We start from the raw sequence: 18170 nt of genomic DNA, 5'->3' as shown, positions 1-18170 counted from the left end.
CCTATGACTTACTATTGCTCTCCTTCCTCCAGGTTCACTGCAGCAGGCATTCCTTGCGGGATCTGTCTCATCTAGTCGCATTGCATGTGCAGCCCATCTCAGTCTACACATCTTTATGAACTTTACCACATCATCCGCCTTATAAAATTCGTTGTTCCTTCGCCTTCCCCAGGTCCAAAATTCCTCCTCAGTATACTTCTTTCACGTGATCTCAGTTTCTTTTCACCCTGCTTTGTAATTATCCATATTTCTGAGCCATAAGTAAGTACTGGGTGTATCAGCGTTTTGCTGAGTCGGCACTTTGTCCCTCGTGATAGATTTAAAATGTCGCAACATTCCAAAGTAGCGACGGTTAGAAGTACTTATGCGAGCGGTAATTTCAGTAAAGATGGTCCCATTTGCTTTTATCTTTAACCCCACATAGGTAAAACATTCCACTCGTTCAAATGTCGTTCCATCAAGGGTTATCGTGGGCTGTAAGGGATGGTTAGTGCAATTACACATATACTTCGTATTTTCTTCATTAATTCTCAGGCCTATCTTGTCTGCACTAAATTTCAAAGCTGAAAGTGTATTTTGTAGATCTCTAAGTGTTTTGCTCATTAAATACAAGTCATCTCCATATCCCAGCAACTGTACAGACTTATAGTGGATTTTACCTCTTGTCTGAATTCCGGTTTCACTTACTTCTTTTTCAAGTGCCAAGATGAAAAGTTGGTAGGAAAGCCCATCTCCTTGTCTTAGCCCAGTTCGAGTGGGAAACTGAGGTGATAGCCTGGGCTGCACCCGCAAGGTACACGGGGGATGCTTTAGGGTGACCTATAATAATTTTTCAGGCACTATAAATTCTCTCATTGCCTCATAAAGTTTGGCCAGGTTTATTGTGTTATACGCATATTTAAAGTCAATGAAAAGATGGTGGACACCAACATTGAATTCATGTGTCTTTTCTACTATTTGTCGGAGAACCAATATCTAATTTACAGTTGACTTTTCTGCTCTGAACCCGCATTGATAGTTTTCAATAATGTCTTCTGCTACAGGTGAAAATCCACTAAACGGGGTATTTTATAGTACTTTACTCGTATAATATTTAAAGGCTGTTATCCCTCTGTAGTGGCAGCATTCAAATAGAGCTCCTTTCTTACGCACCAGACGCACTGTCCCTACATTCCATTCTTCTGGAAACTCTTCCTTTTCCCAGATGAGGCACACAGTCTTGTAGATCCTACGATTTAGCTCAACTCTTCCAGCTTTCAATAGTTCAGATGTTCTATTGTCAGTCCCTGATGCTTTATTGTTCTTGAATGTAACAATTTCTTTGTTTATTTCTCCTTGGGAAGGGGTGAGGTACTATGTCATCATCTTCTAGAAGGACTGGGATATCTTCGATAGGGACTCTGAAGCATCCAACAGTTCACTGAAATACTCTACCCAACGCTCCAATACCTCTTGATCATCGGTTAGTAGTGTCCCATTTTACTTTTACTCAGGTTGGTGCCGTCTTAAATGCTCTTCTTTCTCAATTAATTTACTGATAAAATTTTCTAGTATCATTTGTCTTTCCAGTTGTCTCCAGTTCTACCATCTTCTTTCTTTCACGTTCCCTTTTCTTCCACCGGTGCAGTTTCTTGTCTTCTTTCCCATTATCTTGATAATTTCTTACCGCTAGACGAGTATATGATTACTGAAGCATTTTCCTGTATGCCAGGTTTTTCTCGCTTTCCCTTACTCCACCACCATCTTCAGACACAAGTGGACAGTCAGCACCTCTGATCACAGATGTTGCACTGAGGGCCGATAAAAGGGACAAACGCGCACGAAGCTGGACGCATTTACTGAATTCTAATAAGCTATTGAACGTTATCCGCATTTTTCGCTTGTGAACGTGACCGTATACAATCCACCGGAAGAAGCATATTGACGCTCTCAGTTACATAATTTCTTTGGTGATTCAAAAAAAAAAAAAAAAAACGCGAGAAAATTGTGACTGACTCCTACGTTATTTAGGTGTTCTTTTGTACTGAAATGTGTTCTATAACGTCTGTCTTTGATCCGCTAAGAGAGGGGACTGTTGTTTCCAGTATTTTTCTGCATTTATAAAAAATTTTGGACCGCCATTATAGCTGTCACGAGTCCAGTAACTAAATCTCAGATAGCTCATTGCAGAAGGCTGGAAAATCCAAAATGTTGTGTAAGTGTTTTACAGCTGTGTATTACAGGTTGTGCCGATTCCTCAACTGATGTTCAAATATCCATCATTCCGGTTCCGGTCGCTAGTGACACTTAGTTTCATTCCTGGGATGCTGAAATCTACAGTCAGAAGCTGCTGCGTAGGTAGATCATTGTTACTTGGGGCCGCTGTCAGCTAGGAGTATCGATAACCGTTTGCACACATTTTGGCCTATGAACAAGCAGCCTCGTACCAGGCATCCTCTCACACCTTAATACTGATCGGGCTTCCGTTTGTAGCGTAACGAAAGCTGCCACTGGAGCCATGAATCAGCTACCATTAGCTATTATGCCATGGAGCCCCTTTCAGCTAGGTAGAGGCGGTATATATCCGATCAGTGTGTGTGGTCGGGCCAGTGTGGCCGAGCGGTTTTAGGCGCTTCAGTCTGGAGCCGCGCGACCGCTACAGTGGCAGATTCGAATCCTGCCTCGGGCATGGATGTGTGTGATGTCCTTAGGTTAGTTAGGTTTAAGTAGTTCTAAGTTCTAGTCGACTGATGACCTCAGATGTTAAGTCCCGTTGTGCTCAGAGCCATTTGATTTTTAGTGTGAGTGGAAACAACTGGGCAATACCAGGCAGCAGCATTAGTCACAAATCCGTATATGATGTGCAGATCCGTGGAATGGTATAACTGCACTCATTCAGTGTTTAATGATGAGAAGCTATGCATTAGCGAGACTATTAAGTGGACGTCCACATCAACATCGTGAATCCTTGTGCAGACAGTTTTCGTGTTGCTTAAAATATTATTAGCATTGTGTCGAATTCTGTCATAAAAACTGAACAACAATTCAATGAGTCAGTCGAACATATAGATGACGAGCAGCAGCCTTGTTGGAATGTTGCACAAATTCTATGACAGCATATGCCATATGCAGCTGCTACGACCAAAGAGTCTCAAACAGGACATTTTTCACGCTGGTCTATATGGTACAAAATGTTTCTGGGTTACTCTCTCCATCGCAGTCAGAGGCATGAGATGCGCATCAGAGGTGGTATGGGAGAGTCATTAGTGGACGGCCATCGATCCACACTACATTACCGAGAAAATCCTTTGACTACGTTTATTTTATTTATTTATTTTTTTTTTTTGAGTCAACAGTCATCTGACTGGTTTGATGCAGCCCAGCACGAATTTTCTCAGAGTAGCGCTTGCAACCTACGTTCTCAATTATCAGCCGCATGTATTCCAAGAGCAGTCTTCCTCTACAGTTTTTGCCCTCTACAGCCCCCTCTAGTACCATGGAAGTCAGTCCCTAATAACATAATAGATGTCCTCTCATACTGTCCCTTCTCCTTGTCAGTGATTTCCTCTCCGATTCTGCGCAGCACCTCATTCCTTACCTCACCAGTCCACCTAATTTTCAACATTTTCTTGTAGCAACACAAATAAAATGCATCCATTCTCTTTTGTTCCGGTTTTCCCACAGCCCATCTTTCACTACCATACAATGCTGTGCTCCAAACGTATATTCCAAGAAATTTCTTCCTCCAGTTTAGGCCTATGTTTGATACTAGTAGACTTCTCTTGGCCATCATTGCCCTTTTTGCCAGTGCTCGTCTGCTTTTGATGTCCTCCTTGCTCTGTCCGTGATTAGGCAATAGTAATACTGCACGAAAAAGTATTCGAAGATGACACACGACACTTCTGTGGTTGTCTCTCGTACGATTTTGTATTCCAGCGAACAAAGTGTTTGCAAATATCTGCAATAATGACTGAAGCTAATCTGCCACAAATCTGTGGATTGTTAAATGATAATAATCACCAAGTGTGCAACCCGTGTTGTACAACAATAAAATTTCTTTCTTCTCGCACCACAGACACAGACATGCACACACACACACACACACACACACACATACACACACACACACAAACGTAAATATACATGCATCATCAACGAACATCTGTCAAAGCTCAATATCAAAATTTCTAGCACTTGGCAGTCACAATAATAAACATAATAATCGAGTTTGGTCACTTTTCGTACAGTGGAGTAGAAGTTTGTGGAATCTGTTGTCCTAACAATGGTTTGTGACAGTGGTTTATCCTGTCACCATATTATCAATATCCAAACGTGTTTTCATATTTAAGTCCACTTGTCTCTCCAGAATTACATAAAAAGCTTGACAGTTCCATTAAAAACAATTCGGTATCATAATGCGGCAGGTATGAACGTAAAAATAACTTGCGTACGTCACAAAATTCATCCCAATGCTCGCTGAGACTTTCTGGGAACCGCATCTCGAAGTACTGACTGATTAGAGATATACGTTCCTATATGATCGTATCATGTAGGTTCTAGTTATATTTAGTATACCATCGTTTCCAAATAAAATCTAGCATTCTAAAAAGTAATCCCTCTGAATTTTTCATGTAAAGACTCTAAACAGTTTTTTTAATTAAATGACTTTATTAATACTCTACATCTTCAGTCCTCATGCCTAAATATTTATTTCTCAACAGTCAGCCTGGCGATGAACACATTTCTCTCTACGAGACACCAGTTTTTTCATATCGTCACTGTAGAATGTTTGACTTTTTTGATGGAGTCCAACCTCACCTCTGCTTGCACAGCTTCATCACTATGAAAGTTAAACTCTTGAAGGTGTTGTTTAAGTTCTGAAAGCATGAAAATCGGATGGGTTGAAATCAGGATTGTATGGAGGAAAATGAGTGACAGTGAACCCAAGGCGTCAGACTTTTGCGGATGTAGCTGCGCTCATGTGTGATCTTTTATTATCATGTTCAAGGAGAGGGAGCTTATGTGTGGACGAAGTCTTCAAATTCGTGCCGTCAGGTTTCTGTGCTGTTTCACACTCACTGACATAGTTACGTTACCAATGCCGTGTTAGACGCTTCAATTCTGTACCCTCTGACGGCAGAGGGTTACAACATGCGTTAGTGATGCGACAAAGTCGACCGTCTAATAAGCATGACAGGTAACAAGTCAACCGATATTTAGAACAGAATGAAAAACTTGGTGGCATTACGTTTCAGCATACCCTCGTAACTGTTCCCTACTTCGGTAGAAGTGCTTAATCTGCCTCCACGTCTGCCAGCGGACATTGCAACACTATCTCACAAAGACGTCGAAACCCCGGTTAACAGCACCAGGCCTCCGTTTCGTTCTTACACCACCATCTTCTCTACCTCATCACGGTGACTGCAAGGCTAAAATCTCAATTAGTCAGTCTCGTTTGAACCCGACGGCGCTGACACACATCTCTGCTTTATCTCTGTCTCATCCTCAGACCTTACAATACCTGCAATTATTTTTAAATAACAAATGTGCACGAGCCCAACATAATCATAACAGACTACATAGCAGATATCGGAAAAAAGTATTTATCTATCCAATTTGGAAAGAAACGTTTCCATCAGTACTAAAAATTCAGGCACGAAATCTTACGAATTTTATTGTGCTTAGTTTGAGAGCGACTGCGATTTCTTCGTCATCCAGAAGCAATACTACGAAGACTGCACTAAATCTTGTGACAGAAACGGTGCTAGGAATGACTTCTTGCTCCCGAATTTATATATTTTGGGATTTTGCAAAACCGATCAATGAATAGGATCCATTTTTTTCACAGCAACAGTGTCATTTGAAGGTCATAATAATGGTATTAGTCGACAGAACAGAAGAATAAAATAATGCTAAACAGTGTCAAAACATTACAGACCAGGAAACTCCACGTTTATTTGAAGTTTTAATTCTTTGAGAATATTTCCGAAGTTGTCGATTTCAACTAAAATATTTTACCCCGTTTCCTTCACCAAACGTTAGAAAGACTTTTGCGCAATATTGATTGGAAACAACACAGGGCAAATTTTAGTACTGGGAATCTGTCGTTTATCTAAGTTGGGTTCGTCGTTTAACGTGGGATACAAATCAGTCATTTACTTCTGGAAGCAAACATGCAATTTTATCCTTAGTTTTCCTGGGTCAGAAAAGGGAACCTTCACGTTGTGTCTGTGTTATACTCTGCACATCTATGGCAGAGGGTAAAGATGCCATCAACATTTTTCCTGCGTGTGAGAAAGCCTCAGAAATGAAACGCCGTCCTGATCTATCCAGTGAAACTACAGAAATAAAAACACGCCTAATGTTAAGGGAGCGCAGATATCCTTCTAAGCGGTATCCACTTCGAAGAACGCCTATCTTTTAATGATTGGCTCAAATGGTTCAAATGGTTCTGAGCACTATGGGACTTAACTTCTGAGGTCATTAGTCCCCTAGAACTTAGAACTACTTAAACCTAACTAACCTAAGGACATCACACACATCCATGCCCGAGGGAGGATTCGAACCTGCGACCGTAACGGTCGCACGGTTCCAGACTGTAGCGCCTAGAACCGCTCGGCCACCCTGGCCGGCTTTTAATGATTGAGACAACTCGCGTTTCATATCCGTGACAACTCTCCCCTATTTCGTGATAATACAAAACGAGCTGCCCTTCTTTGAACTTTTCTCACGTTATCCGTTCATAGCCGGTAAGGATCCTATATGTGCTGCGATACTACAAAAAAGGAAGAAAAAGCGTAGTATGTGCAGTCTTCTTAGTAATTCTGTTGCATATTCTAATACTTTAGTCTTTGGTTCATCTCTCCTATGACATTTCCTAAGTGATTTCAGTTCGTGCGTAGTGGTAAAATCAATGTATTTAGTTCAATCTCTCTCTTTTTATTTTTTTCAGATTGGTATGATGTTTCATGCGACACCACGAATTCCTCTCCTGTATCAGTCTTTTCGTCTCAGAGTAGCACCGTACGTCTCAGTTATTTGCTGGATGTGTTCCAATCTTATTCTTCATAAACAGTTTTTATCCTCTATAGTTCTCTCTTCCATCGTGGAAACAGTTCCCTCTTGTTTCAACATATGTCCTATCATGCTGGCCCTTCTTCTTACCGGTTTTGTCCATACACTCCTATGATCGCCGATTCTGCGGATAACCTCCCCACTCCTTACCTTTTCACTCCGCCTAATTCTTCTGTTGCACTATATGTCAGATACTTCGGTTCACTTCCGTTCCGATTTTCCCTCAATTCATGTTTCACTACCATACAATGCTGTTCTCCAAATGTACATTCTCAAAAATTTCTTCCTTAAAATGAAGCAGACTTCTCTTGGCTAGGAATGCCCTTTTCTCCAGTGCTAGTTTGCTTTTTGTGTGCTCCTTGCTCCGTCCGTCCTCGGTTATTTTACTTCCTAGGTGGCAAAATTCCTTAATTTCGGCTATTTCGAGATTCCTGATTTCGATATCAAGTTTGTCATTTTTCCTACCGCTCATTCTTTTTGTCTTTCTTCCATGTAATCTCAGTCCATACTTTGTACTCATTGGACTGTTCATTCCACTCAACAGATCCTGTAATTCTCTTTCACTTTCACTGAGAGCAGCAAATCATCAGCGAATCTCATCATTGATATCCTTTCAACCTGGATTTCAGTCTCACTCTTGAACCTTTCTTTTATTTCCGTCATGGTTCCTTCAATGTTTAGATTGAATAGTAGGGACGAAAGACTACCTCCCTCTCTTACACCCTTTTTACTCCGAGCACTTCGCTTATGGTCTTCCACTCTCATTATTCCCTGTTGGCGCTTGTACATATTGTATACTACTCGTTTTGCCCTACATCTTACCCCTATTCGTCTCAGAATTTCGAACATTTTGCACATTTCGACATTCAGGAACGCTTATTCCCGGTCGACAAATTCTATGAACGTGGATGATGTTTTTTAAGTCTTGCTTCCACTATCAATTGCAACGTCAGAACTGCCTCTCTAGTGCTTTCACCATTATTAAAGCTGAACTGATCGTCATCTAGTAATTCCGAAATTTCTTTTCCCATTCTTAAATCTACAACCATTAAATCTGTGTTATTTAACATATAACCGAAATTTTATGAAATTTATTAATATTCGTGAGAAGGCCTTCACACTATTTCTTCTTTGGGGCCAACCGTGCAGATATCTTGTCGAAATTATTCTGCAATTCGTTCACATAGACCAGACAAACTGATAGGGCGACTGAGATTGTCTGTTAAATTCTTTAAATACACTCCTGGAAATGGAAAAAAGAACACATTGACACCGGTGTGTCAGACCCACCATACTTGCTCCGGACGCTGCGAGAGGGCTGTACAAGCAATGATCACACGCACGGCACAGCGGACACACCAGGAACCGCGGTGTTGGCCGTCGAATGGCGCTAGCTGCGCAGCATTTGTGCACCGCCGCCGTCAGTGTCAGCCAGTTTGCCGTGGCATACGGAGCTCCATCGCAGTCTTTAACACTGGTAGCATACCGCGACAGCGTGGAAGTGAACCGTATGTGCAGTTGACGGACTTTGAGCGAGGGCGTATAGTGGGCATGCGGGAGGCCGGGTGGACGTACCGCCGAATTGCTCAACACGTGGGGCGTGAGGTCTCCACAGTACATCGATGTTGTCGCCAGTGGTCGGCGGAAGGTCCACGTGCCCGTCGACCTGGGACCGGACCGCAGCGACGCACGGATGCACGCCAAGACCGTAGGATCCTACGCAGTGCCCTAGGGGACCGCACCGCCACTTCCCAGCAAATTAGGGACACTGTTGCTCCTGGGGTATCGGCGAGGACCATTCGCAACCGTCTCCATGAAGCTGGGCTACGGTCCCACACACCGTTAGGCCGTCTTCCGCTCACGCCCCAACATCGTGCAGCCCGCCTCCAGTGGTGACGCGACAGGCGTGAATGGAGGGACGAATGAAGCCGTGTCGTCTTCAGCGATGAGAGTCGCTTCTGCCTTGGTGCCAATGATAGTCGTATGCGTGTTTGGCGCCGTGCAGGTGAGCGCCACAATCAGGACTGCATACGACCGAGGCACACAGGGCCACCACCCGGCATCATGGTGTGGGGAGCGATCTCCTACACTGGCCGTACACCACTGGTGATCGTCGAGGGGACATTGAATAGTGCACGGTACATCCAAACCGTCATCGAACCCATCGTTGTACCATTCCTAGACCGGCAAGGGAACTTGCTGTTCCAACAGGACAATGCACGTCCGCATGTATCCCGTGCCACCCAACGTGCTCTAGAAGGTGTAAGTCAACTACCCTGGCCAGCAAGATCTCCGGATCTGTCCCCCATTGGGCATGTTTGGGACTGGATGAAGCGTCGTCTCACGCGGTCTGCACGTCCAGCACGAACGCTGGTCCAACTGAGGCGCCAGGTGGAAATGGCATGGCAAGCCGTTCCACAGGACTACATCCAGCATTTCTACGATCGTCTCCATGGGAGAATAGCAGCCTGCATTGCTGCGAAAGGTGGATATACACTGTACTAGTGCCGACATTGTGCATGCTCTGTTGCCTGTGTCTATGTGCCTGTGGTTCTGTCAGTGTGATCATGTGATGTATCTGACCCCAGGAATGTGTCAATAAAGTTTTCCCTTCCTGGGACATGAATTCACGGTGTTCTTATTTCAGTTTCCAGGAGTGTAATTACGAACAGCAGAAGGCCTATAACGTTACATTTGAGAACCTCAGATACCATTTCTGTTTGAGTAGATGACGTCCCATGATACTACTCACTGTGATAGTTTTAACAGGAAGTCACGAATCCAGTCGGACAACTATGAGGATGTCACACTGAATAGAAGCCATCTGTGATGAAAATTGTCAGTCGCCCTTTGGAAATCTGGAAATAATCTTCTTGAGATCACTTGTCGTTAGCACTCATTATTTGTTGAGAATAAACAGCCAATTGTCTTTCACAAGAGCGACATTTTCTGAATCGGTGCTGGTTATGAGTCAACAGAGTCATTTCGTGCATTGCGAAAGAAAAATAAACAAATAAACATCCGGAGAAGTGCGAGTATGACTCGAGTACCGAGGGTTTGGTACAAACTTTATTATTTATACAGACATTTCATTGATACCAGGAATTGAGAATCTAGACATTTCTGGCTTTTTATCGATATCAATGCAGGGAAGATATACACCTACACATTCCTGAGAAAAGGGGATCTTAACAGGATAGGCAGGCATTCGGATAACAAATGAGAAAGAAATGATATGATTTAATTAAAAATGACCAATTATGGACTTTTTTCCTTTGCATGTAGAGTGAGACCTTGCTTCCTTGCAGATACTCTATAGTTTGGATGAGCTAGTTTGTGAGCACGAAAATTTGTGACATAAATAGCAATACCTTTTGATTCCATTGAGTTTGAAGCTTACGTTAATTACACCGCCAAGGACCGCAGACCTTAGAATACGTCACAAATTTCAAATTTATACGTCTACCTGTTGCTAATAAAAAGGGGTCTTAAAAGATGGATGAATAGACAGACAGTTATTTAATAAACAACCCAAAAGAATTTTTTTCGTGTGTTATAATTCCGTTTTAATAATTTTCGGATTTTTTTCTTTAGTTGTAATGTGAAATTTTGATTCTTGTCAAATTTCATATTTCTAGGTCACATGAAATACCGTATAGGTTTTGATGAGTTAGTTAGCGAGTATCGAAATATGTGACATAAGTGGCCTTATCTTTTTGACCTTGTTAACCCAATAGCTTAAACTCATTCACCGTCAGAGACCTTACAGATTAAAATATGATATAAATTTAACCTTGATATTTTTAACCATTCTTTCCTTGAGAAAAGTGTGACAGACAGGCACCCAGAGGGGCAGATGCAACAAAGTGATGCTATAAGGATTTCTCTTCTACCGACTGAGGTGTGGAACACTAATAACTGGAACAATACAGACTGAGAATTCGCCTAGAAAAAACGAAAGTTACTTTGTAACTCACAAAATTTAATAAGAAAGCTTTGGTCAACGATGATACCTGAACCTTGACGTGTTTTCGGCATTTGTGTGAGGCGGTGGAGAGTGTTTGAGGAGACTAGGTCGTGGCTTGTAATCAATGTGGAACACCGGCAGTGGTGGTGGAGGTGGTAACCGGCCGTGGCCCGCTGTGAACCAGTGGGGCTGAGGTGTCGGGTGATCGACCCCCGCTCCCTCCTCCGGCAACCACAGAGCGATATGCCGCCACTCCAGGCCACGCCAGGCCGGCATATAAGCCGCGCCAGCCGTCACTGCGGCACAGTCGACAACAGGTAGCTCACAGCGCCGACACCACCAGCATGAAGTGTCACGTAGCTCTGCTTCTCTGCGCCTCATTGGCGTTCGTCGCGGCCACCGAGGTAAGCATCACCTCTCGTCGCCAAGGGCCACTCCGCGTTTCTAGTGCAAAGTCTTCAATTAGACACAATCTTCCATAAGCACCCACAATTCTTGATACACAGTTGCCCACAATGCTTTCAGGTAGCAAACCTACTTCAGGCGCACCACTAAGGAACTGCTGTAGGACCTTTGTTTTCTAGTAAGTTTATAAGTAGCCTGGTGGCTATGGCCCCATGCTGACATTCTCCTACAATGATGTTCTGTTCGTGGGTCCCCAAATATTTGAGATATCTCATTTTACACTTCTTAGACTGCTGTAGTTTCAATAGGGAATATATGACTTCAAGTTTGTAAGCATTCCTAACTTCAGCTGTCTTCTTAATAACGTACCAGATTGTTATTATTAATGTTCAGCTACTCACAGAGGCCCAGTGTTGGCTGCGATAATCATACGGCACCGACACTTGTACATATCCTTAATGACAACGACCAGTTCAGTAGTCCTCATCCGAAATTCCTGGTGGGGAACTATTTTACCTCCACAATATTTTATCAAAGGGGCTACCATCATCAATAAACGTAGGATTAAAACGGCATGTACTCGGCAAATATAATAGCTGTAAACTCCCGTCCTTTTCAGCCAATCACAGTACCAACACACCAACTCCTTGTTGGCTTATGTAAGATTGCAGCATAAGTCATTCAGACTGTTGCTCCTGCAACTACATGGAAACGTTGCTGAACTACTTCCGGAACCCTATGCTAGTCTGGCCTCTCTACGGATATGTATGTGTTGTGGTTGCACGAACCGTACGGTGGCTGAATCGTAGAGGAGCACAAACACGACTGTCCACTCCACTCCCCCGCCTCCCGCCCCCTTTAATGGTTAGGTGCGTGGTACGTAAGGGGTGGCATTGTTATCATGAAGCTCACTTTTACCTTAAGAATGGCAACGAATGTCTAATTTATGGATACTACCAAACACTTATGAAATGTATTGAAATGATCCCGTCGCCACTACTGACAGCTAAATATTCACTATAAACGTCAACCAAGGGGCCTGTGCATAACCTTCTTACTTTTATAGTCTTCAACAATGGCAGTATGTGAAATTAATGCATTCGTTGGGATGAGGGTGGTTGTGGAAATGAGAGAAAACTATTTAAAAACGTATCGTACGACGTGAAATAGTAATCATGAATTTATGATACGTCCTTGTATACACATGACTATGTGTCTAAAACTATGTTTTGGATTCAGAATTTTTCTTCTGGCTTGTACAACGTGCAGAGATCAGCGAGTGTCAGTAGGGCCACATAACCTGTAATTGCAACTCGACTAACCATTTTCAATTACAGTAAGCACGTTAGGTCGTAGTAGCAATAGGTAACTTCGATTTTATCCATACATCCAATAGGCAGATCACAACTCAAGGAGACAATGACAAATATGTTTGTCGTCCAGGAAAATAAATTCATTTAGAAAAATCGGCTTGTACGACAGATAATGGACTACCGCACTGGCCACGGTTATTTTTTATGGCTATGCTGTATACATATTATACAGTTAATAAATGCTTTCAAACAAATAAAATGTATTTGTGATAAGACAAAATGAAAAGGGAGTCTCTAATTCGTTATTAATATGTTACATTTGTGAAATAGAGGTCTGCAGCTGCGCATCCATGATGCCTTTTTGCCTATGGTAGTTGAAAATCTCTTTTATGTTAAAATTTTCCACAAACAGTGAACTTTAGCGCAATATTGTTGCACAATGTCAGAAACTGGTTAAAAAAACTTTCTGACCACATCGCATTCGTTTCTGCCGATCAGAGTGTGTTGAGGAAAAGGGATGTTGACTTAAAAAATAATGTATACGATCACAAAAGTAAGTAAAATATGGTTGCTTGGGAGAGAAACGGGAGAAACAAATAGCGCTACAGGGAAGATTAATTATATCTCTACGCGAAGAAGTGATTACCGGCTAGCAGAAGTAGACTGGCTGCAAAGATACGCTGTATGCAAACCAGGTAACCGTACTTGGCTTTGGAAAACAATAAGTCAGTGTGGGTCAGCGGTACCCATACACACACACACACACACACACACAGGCGTACATGCGATGTGGGTCGGGAGTGAGAGCGGTCCAGTCGGCTGTTGCTCACCATTACCGCAGGTCGCGGTTTCACCGACACGCCAGAATAGCTGCATCTGCAACTGAATAGCAGCATACCACGCGATAGTAAACCATTTATTAGTCCCATAACGCGCGATAGTATTACATTTATTGGTCCCATCCGCTACTGAATAACTAGGATCCTGAACAAATGTGAGGTCAACATCAGTTTGTCGTTCAAAAGTAACTCATTAATCCATCATACCCAATTAGCAAATAACGTAAACCCAATTAAGGCTTCAGTGTATAAATTTCAGCATAGTTGTCACAACTTGTATATTAGACACAGGGAAGCGTATTAGAACGTATGGAGGCCTTCCACGAAATAATTACAGTAAGTGAACTGTTGGAATCCTTCTGCACCAGGGAGAACACAAAACGACAAACATGAATACCTGACTGACCATTTCGAATGCACAATCAAAAGGCATAAAGTAAAGGATTACGGAAAGCTCAGACGTACACAGAAACCAAAAACGACAGTCAGCTGTCATTCTGAACGAAACGATTGACAACGAACACACAAAAGTAATAAGGACCCTAGCGAAACTTGCCTCTTCTCTCGAACCACACCATATGCAACAGATTCCACTTAGTTTTATTTACTGTACATCCTCTTTTTGTAGAAAATGTTATTTTTGCAAACATATCAAATTACAAACCGAGAAAGTTTATCCAATATCATTCAGAATTCAAATTCTGTGATACGCTTTAGAGTTTTTAATTAAATGGATGACATATTTGAGAAACAGACTATACTTATTACACTTTAACGTAAAAAACTGTAAAAAATTAATATCTTCATAAATAGAAAAACTATGTAATACCTCTTTTAACGAGGAAACGCTAGGTGCGTGTGACATTTGTAGTGATGTCTGTAAACTCTGAATGTGTTAAGTCCGAATGCAGCGCCCTCGAGAAAGGTAAGCAAAAAATATTAAGGGAATATTTCGTCTTATGAATCCACCAAAAGAATTCTGAACAAAAAGCGATAAATTTAAAACCTACACACTTCTACATCGATGATTTTCCAAGAACAATGTAACTAGAACTAAACCTGCGAACCAGCAGCTGTTGAAGGAGCAAAGCCTCCAAATTACGTCGTAAACAATAATATAAGAGGAACTTAAAATTTAGTAACTGTTTGCGATGGGTCTATATTTCTATTTCAAACAGAGTCACAGTAAGTGCCTGCACAGCATGTGTATATGTAAAGTAACCGAGTTCTAGTTTGAAATATAAGTGACAGTATCAACGATCAATTTCCGCTGTCGTTTTTTAAGTTTCCTCTACTTCTTCATCTTCTGGTGCTGTACCCGAGTTAGGTGACAAAGTTTTGGGATGTGGTCGTTAACGACATTTTCACCTTTTGTGCATATAAAATTAATCGTGTAATTTATGTACACACTTAGCAAACATTTATTGCGTACACACATACCAATGCTAATTTTAGTATATATGCCTTCAACAACTCATTAAGGAAGACTTCAGAAATGTACTACGTGAGGTGGATCATTGGCAAGGTGCTAGAGACATTTTCGGGAAGAAGGTGGCTTCAGTTCCCCGACAGGCTCCCGAGTTGCAGTTTAAAGCGATTGCCAGGATGGTAATTTGAAGGGTACGGGCAATATCGACAGTTTCTTTCGGAAATACGAATTACTGTGCCTGCAATGAGTCCTCTGGTTACAGCGAGTGGTGTGCTGTGTTGCAGGAGAAGTACGCGGCCACGTTTGACAGCCTAGACCTGAAGGAGGTACTGTCGGATGAAACTCGAGTCCAGGATGCGATGCGCTGCCTGCTGGAAGAAGGAGATGCAGCGTGCAGACCCGCCGCGAAGGCGCTCAAGAGTGAGACCAATCGTAGTCTACAGTCTGCTACCCAGTAGTATGGTATAGCCCACACCACAGGCTCACACACTTAGAATGAGGCCCATGCCGTGGATGCAGTGAGTCTGTATTCAGTAATCACGTAGCTGCAGATTGCAGTAACGGGACCCCAATGGAGCAATGACTATTGGAACACGATTGTTCCCCGAATTTAAATAAGTTTGCTTAGAAAGAAATATATGGGTTGGGATAAAGGTATAAGTCAGTCTGAAATTCCTGTCTACTGTGGTTGATACTGCAAGAACTATGTTGTGCACAGTGAACAACCTCCGAGACCATACTCCAATTCCATACAGGAAATTAATTCTTCTCCCAGAATACAGAGAACTTATTGGTCCCCAGTGTAAAATTAGAGAAATCCCGGTTTACTGCGGTACGAGTCAACTTTTCCAAGGCACGCACATTTGATTAGCTGTGCAGCTTATCTCCTTACCCTGTAACGCAACGCCAGGCCACCTATATATCTTCTTCCTTAGTGAATAATCTAATATTATTTGTGTTACGTGGTTAGCAAGAAGAGAAAGCGGAATTATCTTGTTAGCGGGAGTGGCGATAAAAACCGGCACAATCAATGACTGTTGGTCCGTCACTAACAGAGTGATTTGTGGCCATGGAAAGAAATAAACGTATATTAACACCAGTATTTGCGTTGGTTAAGAATGCTTCTTTTAAAAAGATCGAACTCCTTAAAACTAATGTTCAGTAAACACTGGTTCCATTATGCCGATCAATAGCAACGCCGTATTAGCAACATCCAAATTCATTTGGTGTTACTCGTTAAATTCCAGGAAAATCATTTAAAACAATGTTAGGACAGAGAATATTATTAATACGGAACAAAAGTAATACAGCTTTGGAGCATATTAACCTAAGTTGTACAAGGATTATCAATATCACCTTCTGCTTTCTGTACAGACAGGAGAGAGGCCAAGAAATAACTTGTACAAGAAACTGAACTAATTGGAAGAAATGCTTTCAAACAAAAGCACAACGAAAAGTTGACATAGGTGTTACAATTTTATACATCACCTCATATCTTGGGTGACTGTGGATTCTCTTTCATATAATAATGTTCTATTGCACTCCACAGGATGCACACAGATATACCCACTGCAGAAATCACTGTGGTCACACTATACCCCTTTATCACCAGTGGACTAGTAAAAACATAACAATTTGGTCGATTAAAATGGTACATTGTTTATCAATCGCAAGCGTTAATTCTTCCCTACGACATGTGTTGAATTGCTCTGTAGTGCTCAATTATAGAGGGCGGTCAGAAACAGTCTGAAAAGCTAGTAAAAGTGTTCCAGGGTAGCTTGTGCTGAGAAACAACTTTTAAGAATGAAATTCCAAACATTGCGCCGTTCCTGACTGAGTTAGCATTTAAATTAGTCAATCAGGGCGTTGCGCGAGCCAGAGAAGGCGTCGCCAAACGTGTTCCTCGTTTGGTTTCCTAAAACCGAACAAGACAGCGATACAAAAGTTGAACATGGGACGGTAGCAAGGATCTAACTCGAGGCAAAGCCTGCCCTATCATCTACGCCTGATTAGCTAACTACAATGGTAATTAACTCCGGAACAGCGCAACTTATCGTGTTATCAGCTGAACAATTATTTATTAGCATAACCTAATCTGCAACACCCTTACAAGCTTTTCAGTTTATTCCTCACCACCCTGAGTACCATCAACAAAGCTGTCTGGGAACAAAAATCGGTTCAAAATACTACACACACCGTCTCTAAATGAAAGAAAGAGTATTAATTGGTTCACCAAAGCATAACACATGACACTAAAACACTACTCATGGTGTTAACTCACCTTCTATCCTATTACATCTTCAAGCTCGTCTAATGACTATAGTGATGTAGCAATCCATTCAGCTAGTGAGAGGCCTAGGTATCGTCCAGTTGTTCATTGTTATTACCGTTCAAAATTGCGTTTAATTCCACACCCTACTGAGCCAAAATTTTGTGACCAGCTGATTAGTAGCCTTTTGGTGCACTTATAGTACGTAATAAGTAAGTGTGCGCGGCAAGAATTTTAAAAGTCCTTGTTGGGTCTGTGAAGGTTTATGACACCAAATATCTACGCACTGGCCACGAGTTTTCTGTAAATCACGGGCCGGAGATATGTAGGGGTGAAGTTGGCGCCCTGAAGCGTCACAGATGCGTTCCATTTGTGTCTTTTCATATATATTTGGTGACCAAAATACCAATGTCGTGCTCCTAAAACTGCTGTAGGATGATTCTGGTCTTGTGACGCGGGCAGTTATACTGCTGGAAGATGCCTTCACCATCGGGAAAGACATCAAACGTAATAGGCTACAGGCGGTCTGCAATAATGTTATTGTGGTCCACAGCTGTGATGTTGCCTTCGATTGTTACCACAGATCCTATGGAAGCCCAAGTAAAAGTCATCCATAGCGCGATAGGCGGTAACCTCGGTGAGATGCACGTTCGGTTTCAGGACGCTATATCCGGGCATGACCACCGACCTGGAGTAACAAGAAATGTGACTCAGCATACCAGGCAACACGCTTCCACTTGATCCACGGCCCAATACCGATAACGGCGCTACGGTCGCAGGTTCGAATCCTGCCTCGGGCATGGATGTGTGTGATGTCCTTAGGTTATTTAGGTTTAAGTAGTTCTGAGTTCTTGGGGACAGATGACCTCAGAAGTCCCATAGTGCTCAGAGTTAT

The 18170-nt window shown here is 42.3% G+C and overlaps 1 protein-coding gene across 1 annotated transcript in view; it reads left to right on the top strand.

Moving 5' to 3' along the window:
* Window positions 1-18170, top strand: part of LOC124616440 — a 229386-nt gene that overhangs the window by 200352 nt on the left and 10864 nt on the right. The window contains exon 7 of the mRNA XM_047144748.1: window positions 15291-15426. Coding sequence (XP_047000704.1) covers window positions 15291-15426 — 136 coding nt within the window. The remainder of the gene's footprint in view (window positions 1-15290; window positions 15427-18170) is intronic.

This window comes from Schistocerca americana, chromosome 5 (genome assembly GCF_021461395.2).
Source record: "Schistocerca americana isolate TAMUIC-IGC-003095 chromosome 5, iqSchAmer2.1, whole genome shotgun sequence".
Taxonomy (NCBI): domain Eukaryota; kingdom Metazoa; phylum Arthropoda; class Insecta; order Orthoptera; family Acrididae; genus Schistocerca; species Schistocerca americana.
The sequence above is the reverse complement of the archived record's forward strand: the minus strand, read 5'-3'. Positions and strand labels throughout refer to the sequence as shown.